The sequence below is a fragment of the Pseudomyrmex gracilis genome, unplaced genomic scaffold (genome assembly GCF_002006095.1).
Source record: "Pseudomyrmex gracilis isolate BER0280 unplaced genomic scaffold, ASM200609v1 scaffold_623, whole genome shotgun sequence".
In the NCBI taxonomy this organism is placed as follows: domain Eukaryota; kingdom Metazoa; phylum Arthropoda; class Insecta; order Hymenoptera; family Formicidae; genus Pseudomyrmex; species Pseudomyrmex gracilis.
In genome coordinates, this window is record NW_018021207.1 from 41,778 (window position 1) to 51,078 (window position 9,301).

The 9,301-nt window shown below is 32.4% G+C and overlaps 1 protein-coding gene across 1 annotated transcript in view; it reads right to left on the reverse strand.

The window, feature by feature from the left end:
* Positions 1-1,181: 1,181 nt before the first annotated feature.
* Positions 1,182-9,301, reverse strand: part of LOC109861182 — a 14,996-nt gene continuing 6,876 nt past the window's right edge. Inside the window, exon 2 of the mRNA XM_020440725.1 lies at positions 1,182-1,340. Coding sequence (XP_020296314.1) covers positions 1,182-1,340 — 159 coding nt within the window. The remainder of the gene's footprint in view (positions 1,341-9,301) is intronic.

Genomic DNA, 9,301 nt, shown 5'->3' on the forward strand with positions numbered 1-9,301 from the left:
AGCTTACTGGTAGGAGATACGCGCAAAACAGAAAAGTTTTTGTCCGTTTAGATTTTCATCTCTTAGTGAACAGACTATCACAGTAAAGTGATTTGGCTTCCTTAAGGCGCTCGCAAAAAGAATGCGGTAACCAATAAGCAGTTTTGCTTCTATAAAAAATATGCTGTTTTTTCATGAAAGAATAAAATGGTGATTGGCTACCGCATTGCGCGGAAAGGCCATTCTACATAAACCACAGTCCAGCTGCTTTGTGCGCATACGGTTACATTTTGTAAAACATGCGTATCACGGTGTACGTTTATTTTCATATTACGTATGTATCACTGTTGATGTTGTTTTATTTTTATATTGTGAATATAATCCTTGTTGTACAGTATACAAAATTGGAACATTTTATGTAATTAATAAATAATTAAAAAATACATATAAACGGCTAATAATAAATTTAACAACACAATGAGACCAATAAGCCGTTGTAATCCACAGGTGTAGGTGGTGGTCAGGTAATAAGTAATAAAAAAACACAATTTGTGTTCTTCAAATAAACAGGAACGTTTTGATCACATATATTTTTGCGATCATCTACAGCCAAACTACGATAAAAAATTATTACAAATAATTTATAAGAATTGAAATTGATTTTTGGTATTTACAATTCGAAACAAATAACAACATAGATATACCGTTAAGACATACCATGTAACGGCTGGAAACCAAGCAGCCAAACAATATGCCACGACACAAAGAAGCCAAGTAAAAGATAAACAAAGATCGACAATTAATAAGTCATCTTCGTATCCATAATAACTAAGCAAATATGAAAAGGATAAGTATAGTTAAGTTTGTCAAAAGATATAATTTAAATCAATTGGAAAAAACAAATTTAAATAACTACAAATGCTTGTCAAAAAAGAAAGAGTCAAAAGTTAAAAATCCTTAAATCATTAAAAATCAATGATTATAGTAACACTAAAAGCATGAAAAAATGATATAAAGTCCTAGAAAAACTCACTGATAACTGGTAGATTATCAAATTAACTCTTACTGATGCGTAGCACATCAAAAACCGCACAGGCTTGCAACCATCACAATTGACACATCAATAATAATAGGCAATGTCAAGATGCAGTCGGCAATAAAAAAGGTAAAAACGTCAAGAATGGTAGGAGAGGCACACGTAATTAGCTGCCGAACTTTTCAAGTAATGAAGTATAAATCGGATCTAGAAACTCCGTATCCATCATTAAATTTATGCTGTTTTTTTGCAACTTGATATTAATCAGTTCAGAAAGTAATCTTCTTTGATAGAAGCGTTCTGTGTCCAAAACCTTTACATCGTTCTACAAGAAGTCATGGCCAAACTCAATACAATGTTTGCTTACAACCGATTGACAGTTCCAATTAGAAAGAATATTTTTTTGATGTTCTAAAATTCTACTGCGTAATTTTCTGCTTGTTTGTCCAACATATAAAGCATCGCACGATGAGCAGTTTATTTTGTAGATAACATTACATAAAAAGTCATGACCAATACTATCCTTATGGACTCTAATAAAGCCCTTTAGAGTGTTAAAAATTCTGAAACAGAGCTTAAATTTAGTTCTTCTCAGCGACTTAGAAATAGAATCAGTAATGCCCAAAATGGCAATGTGAAAACACCTCTTGTGCCACCCCGACATCCACTCTCCAGATCTGACTCACTGTTCACTAAATTAAGTTTTTTAGTAAATAGATAATGTAATCTCCTTTTTACAGATTTTTTTTAAAATTATTTTTAAAAATTAAATCCAGAGAAATGTCATTTGCTAATAAAATTTGGATTGCTATTGTTAAATTTTCTTTATGAAAGGTCGGATGTGAAAGAAAAACTGCTCTGTCTATTATACCATAAATGATCCTTATTGCTTATTACCTGAGCACCACCTGTGGTTACAACGGCTTATTGGTCTCATTGTGTTGTTAAATTACTTAATAAATTAAATATAATGCGTCTTTGCCTACACAGATGTTTTTATTACACTTATATTGTTCCAAGCACATATCTTTTTTAGATTTCTTAGTCAATATTATATGCAATTCGACTACCTGATTTAAATATATACAACTCAGAAGTCATAAATAATTTCTACAAATATATGTAACAAGATTGTTTCTAATAACTACAACAATATAAAATCGTCACATATACAATATTTGAAACTCAACAATTATTTATAATCAACCATTTTTTATCCAGAAAATATACATATTTTTAACTGAATACAATGTTATTTTTGGATGTATAAATTCTACAAAATTAAATTAACCCAACATAATACATATTTATATTTATTGTTTCTTTGTTTATTCAGAATATGCAATCACAAAAAATGGCGACAAAACAAATTAAACCAAAGATACCTACAACATTTCTTGACCATAATAAATAACTACAATCAACACTTGACATTTTATATAAATAAATGTACATATATGATTACATCTTTATACGACAAAATGTTATATGAAAAATTTTACAAAACTTTTCTAGATAAGGAATATTTTATTTTACCACAACAAAACAAAACGTAATACCCTTATTCTTATTTCTCAACGCTTTGTGCGTTAATCCTTCTCGTTAATCCTTATCTTTATGCCTGATATTTTCTTTATTGTGCTTAGGCTCTTCGGCTTTAAGCAACGCGTAGTCAGTACCACCGTGGTCAATCGCAACGTGGTCAAAAGTAGATCGGGAGCAATCGCAACGTGAGCAATAGCAACTCGCGGGTAATCGCAACGTGGGCAAAAGCACCTCGTGGGCAATCGCAACGTTGGCAAAAGCAACTTGTAGGCAATCGTAACGTAGGCAAAAGCAAGTCGTGGGCAATCGGGACGTGGGCAAAAGCAACTCGTGGGCAATCGGGACGTGGGCAAAAGCAATTCGTGGGCAATCGGGACGTGGGCAGTCGCAACGTGGGCAATCGCAACGTGGGCAAACGGGACGCTTCCGTTTGTAAACATATTAAGGATATATACAATTGTGTATTCCTTTCAAGATATTTTCTATTTCTTTTAATGCCCATGCTGAGAATACTGGTGTTTTAGGTTTGACAATACTAGGATGATGCCTATATTTTAGGCCATTGTTAGAAATCAAAATCAATCAATCGCTCGTGAAATAGTCAAAATTTTTTAAAACAAAAAAAAAGGCCAATACGAGCAGTAAAATACAGGTTGGTCGTGTATAATAAGTTGTCTTTATTCAATAAATATAGACGTTTTGGTCACACAATTTTGGACCTTCTTCAATATGAAAAACTTAAGTCTAACATAAGAAAATAAAAGAAATAACAATCAATAAAATAAGCGCAAATCAAACATCATAGTAAATTAAAAATAATATATAAAACTCACTTACTTAAGAAAAAATATTTTAGTACACTACATCACTAACAGATAGATGAAATAATGTCAATAACTTACAACGATATAATATGTACATACACATACACGACCAACCTATATTTTACTGCTCGTATCGGCCTTTTGTTTTAAAAAGTTAGAAATCAAGTTTAATGTTTTATCATCGAGTATAGCTTTTGGCTCTGCTGACAACTAAAAATGCAAGTCTTATATTATCATATTCTAATCTTTATAACGGTTTGACGTTTTCGCGTCAAAGTTTATTCCGTCGTATTTAGTTAAATTTATTAAGCTGCGGAATAGCTCGTCGGGATCAGGATTCGGTTAAGTAATCAGAATAAACTCGGTTATGTTGTAACAAGAAATAGAATAATAAGAATTTATTTTTAAAAAATGAAAGTATTTACACAGTAAATTTTAGAACAGATACCTCAAAAATTGAGTTCTGGAATAAGTGAGTTAAGTAACGATAGTTTGAAAAAGTAAATTCTAGGAAAAGTGAGTTAAGTAAAAATATCTTGAAACGTGAGTTTTTGAAAAGTGAGCTCTAGTAAAGCAAGTTTTTGTTTGAATTTGTAGGATATTTATACAGTGATTTTCAGACGAAAGAAACACGCTTTCTTACAAAAATTTATTTCTGCGGGTCGATCGGCCTTATCGCTAGGCGTAGCACGGCGCCTTCGTTTGCTCGTGGATGAAAAACGATTTCCTGGATTGAAAGCCGGTTTACCCGGCGGAGAATACGAGATTCTCCTAGAGCGGATTGAACGGAAAACCGGTTTTGCCCAGCGGAGAATACGAGATTCTTTTGGAGCGAATTAAACAAAAAGCCGGTTGGCCCGGCGGAGAATACAAGATTCTCCGGAAGGAATGCCGGTTTGTCCGGCGGAGAATCAAAGATTCCCCGGAGCTGAGCGGAACGGATGCCGGTTTACCCGGCGGAGAGAATAAGAAACTTATTTTCTCGAAGAGGATCGAATCTTTGAGTCACTGTCGGTTTGCCCGACCGAGAAGAAGCTTTCCTAGGTGCTTCTCGCTAGATTTGAAGATCATGCGTATCTGATCTTTTCGTTTTTGGGCCCAGCTTTTATACTTGCCGTTCTCCGCGGAGCGCGGTTGACAAAAGGCGCGGAAAACAACAATCTGTTTGTTACGCTTGTCGCTTCATGGCGCGGCGGGGCGCGCGGTGCGGGCGCGGTATCAGCTGGCGTTTGTTGGCGCGGGGAGCGCGGTGAGAGCGGCGCGCAGGCCGCTTGTGGGCGCTGGGCACGCGCGGTGCGGCAAAATGTCAACCGTTTGTTGACGCGGGGAACGCGCGGCGCGGGCCGTACGCCGACAGCGTATAGTCAATACACGCTGCAATTCTCATAAAGTTTATTTGGCGCTATGCGTCGTTTTTGGGTCGGGAAAGATGGTCGGTCTTGGCCGTAACGATAGCATCGTTACATCTTATTTATTATATCTAAGCATGTGATGTCATACAATAGAAAATTTATATTATACTCACACATTGCAAAGATACAAATCTTGTCCAATGTATTCTTGGCACAACTAGCTTCACCATATTTTATATAATAAAATTATACTTCAATGTCAGCAATTCACACATTTGTCATAAAAAAACTCAACCTGTATGAAAAAAATAATAAAATAGTATAACTATATTAAAAAATTTATAACACATATATAAATACAAGAAACTAAAGAAACACGTTGCTAAATAAAAGTACTACGTACTATTAACACGCGGATGTTTATAATGCGCTACATAACCTCGATGTGAATGATCTTGTGATAGAATTTACGACATACTAAAAAATACCGTAATACGTAACAAAATAGCAACAGAAATTTAACTGTTGCTTAAGTTTACTGAAAAACTCGCGACATGACGCAAATACGTACCTACAATGCATCGCCGGTAAATTCATTGCTCCGAAAATAATCCAACGTGATCAGTAATCTCGTTCGCGCGTATGGCTGCTTTCCTTTTAGGAAACACAGTCGACAAAAGAGTCATTCTGTCTTTGTTTCTCACTAAATACTGAACAAAGACAGAATGACTTGTGTCGACTGTGTCTCCTAAAAAGAAAGCAGCCTATGACAACTCGACGAGTGTCGCGTGCATGTCAAGCGCGTCCTAATCGTCGTTTTGATGCCTATTTTTCAACTTAATAAGTATGAAGTTTGCGGAACACCTGAGTGCTCACATCACACCGGAATAGAATACATCAATTACGAAGACTGCGTTTGTTTTTTACTGACTTAAGTACTGAAAATTTATAGATTTATGTCACGTATACTATATATTTTTCACTACTGCCAGTAATAACCAAACAGAGTCGAAGTAAGATTTTATCATTGACAAATACCTTATCATGTGAATACAGTTCTGTATACATATTTTGCGTTACATACGTTTACGTTTTGCGCAATATTTGTGTTTTAGAGACATTTTTGTGCAGTTATGTATACATATGCATGTACATAAGTTTAATAAAAGACATAAGTTTACTAAATAAGTTTTGTAAATATACAACAATAGTGATTTTATTTCTCCCTTATTAAAACAATACATGATTATATTGTTTGTAATATATCTACAGTATATGTAGAGAGTTATTTATGCATAAAAAAAGAAGAAAAAGTAAAATAATAAAAAAAGTTGAACTATATATTGATTGTATATATAATATAAAGTTATTTATGCGTAATAAAAGGTAAATTAAAATAATAAAAAGATATGGCAAATACACTCTTAATAATTGCATAAGTTCTCAAAAATAAAGGATTTAATATAAAAATTTATTTACATGACTATCTGTCATTTATCATGGAAAAACTTCACACTGAGCTATACAAATGTTTTCTATGTAATAATAAACAACCAATTAGGTAAATAATGAAAAGCATGGCAAATATATAGTTTTTAATAATTTAGTAAGTCTTGGAAAATATATCTGATAAATATCTATAATATACGTCTAATGGATGTGATAGATTTTTTATGGATATCTATAGTGGACGTAGCATAGATATGCATTAGACGTCCCTTTATCATCCATCATAGAGATGGAGCTGTGGATAGTGTATGGACCTCTAATAGACGTCACGTTCTGTGTGGAGATGTAAAGGACTGTTAATCGAGTACAATTAATCTGAAAGGGTTGTCTTTTTTATGTATCTTAGGAATTCCGTAAACTCGAGATAACCAACAATCACTAGATTTAATAGTTTTATATGTTACATCTGGAATATATATTCTTTATGTATTAAATTTCTTATAAATTCATTAAGATCTTCAAATGTTTCTAACCGGATTTTTATTGATTTCAGAATATCTTGAACGATCACTGAGCATAACATTAATCTTTGCCAAATAAGTAGTCGTATCAACAGCAACGGTCACATTGCTCTTGTCCTAACGTATAAATATAATATCTGATTTTTTATAAAGACCGAAACTTGTTTCTGTCTAGAAACCAATTCTCTGTCACTGTCACGCAATCTCCTTGATGTACATAACGAGTTAGTTAAAACTAATAAAATGCGATCTCAGAGATTCTGCCGTCTTTTATTATAAAATTATAAATTGTTTTCAAAATCTTTAACAACTTTTAATAATAACAAGAAATATATAAGGCCTTACGAGCCATTTGCAGGATGTTTGAGCGGAAACTGTACGTGTATATATATACACATGTAACAAATTCAACTTGAAAATTTTTACAAGTGAGTGTTTTTTGAGTTGAAAACTTAATTCCGCTCAAACATCCAGCGAATAGCTCGTAAGGCCTCTTATATATTTCTTGTTATTAACTTTTAATATATTATCTTTATTATAATCTGGCATACTAAAATTTTCTCCTAGTTGTAAAAGTTCAATCACTTCCACAGAGATGTCACAAAAACCTAAATTGACAAACCACTTCTCCCTAATGTTAAAGGAGGAAATTGAAGTCATAAAGTTACTAAAACTGTTTATGTTGATGACATTCTGTTGATTGACTTGATTACAGTCAACACCAGAAGACATTGATTTGTCAGTTACTTTAACCTTTTCGCTCCGGGAATTTTTCCTTTAAAATTGACCTCGCATTTTAGCTGAAAAAGTTAATAATAACCTGCTACCCCCCCTTTAAAGTTAATTTCGAAGGTCAAAGAAGTAACCAGGATTTTTTTCAATTTTTTTCCTATATTTAGTGCATTAAATTGACCTTATAAACATCTTTTACGTTCGCTTTTCTTGCTGGTCCATATATGGACCAGTCCCGGAGCAAAAAGGTTAAAAATTCGTTTTCCAGTACTTTTAATAGAATCATTGTTTTTGCAAAAATCCGTCCGTTTAACAATATACGAAATAGGTTCGATTGTATTAATATTATTTATAAACATATATTTTTTTAACCGATCTATTTTAGTATTAATACGCAGAAATTGAGAATTTTCAAATCTATCAAGAACATCATATTGTGTGTTAAAAAAATTAGTCAGAATAGTAACTATTCATGTAAAGTTTTGTTCAAATTATTAATATAGTTTTTTGTGTAAAAACCATAATTTCCTATAAGTATCGTAAATTTCTAACTTTAGTATGTTGAAAAAAAAATCTTTGTATACATTTTTTCGCATTCTAAAAGAGCATTTGTAATCAGAAAATTCATTGGAATATCTCAAAGAATTATAAATGTACGCGCGTAGACAGCCCGATGCATGCTTATTCGCTGATCTTTGTTAATTAAGATCTGGGTACCTATTACAAATCTAGCAAAATGATGTAGTAATAATCGGCTAAGTTTTACTGCTTCTACTTAGCTACGAGAAATGTCACACCAATTCTGGGACACCCTGTATATTTATTTAATTATTCGCTCTTTGTGACACAAAATACTTGTTTACATAGTAAATACAAAAAAGTAACGTCTTTAAGTAAAAGAATGTAACAAAAGATAAAATTAATATTAAAACATTATTATAAAATATTGAGAATAAAAAATATTAAGACAATTTTATAATAAATATTTTTATGATACAATATTATATTAATTAAATGTTCTCAATTAAAATTAAAGTAAAACATTAAAGTTTTAATGTTTTTATATTATTCACATTACTAAATATTCGTAAATTTATTTAACATATTTTGTTGTATTTTGTATCATTTGTTCAATATTGTGTGTGTGTGTGTGTGTGTGTGTACATAGTTATACATATTTAATTACAAATTTATCAAAAACTAATTGTCTTTATGCACATTTGTGTGTATAAAAAGGCAGGAAAGGATAACATAAAATTAATTTATATAATTTTACAGTAATTATATCAATCTTTATTTTGTAAATAAGTTTTGCGCGCAGAAATGTTCTTTTGTTCAATATATATGTGATTCTGAAAAAAACCGTTTAATATGGTTCTAACAAAAACCATTTAATATGGCTCTGAGAACCGTGTTTAATATGATTTTAGAACTCGAGAAATATTCCTCATGTCAAATAAATGTGTGGTTCTAAAAAGATCCGTTTGTGGACCAATGTAATAATCGGCCCAATATCCGTTTTAGTCAACGACTTGTGTCAGTCTAGTGTTGACCGATCTATTAAGGTTTTCAAATAATTCCGGTTTTTTTTGTAAACCTTCTCTCTTTACGTTTCTTGCGTGCTCAACCAGAGTTGCACAAAAACCATTTAATGTGGCTCTGAAAATACGAAAATCATGAAATGCATTAACAAAAGAAGAAGATTTCTCAAACGAATGAATAGTCAAGGCTCGTGAAAAATTGAAACTAAGAATGAAGAGGCTAATATGAGCCATTTAAGATTAAATAGGCCAATACGAGCCATTCCCAGGTTGTTGTGCAGGAATAAGCGTGCATGTATATATATATATACACAGTTTGTCC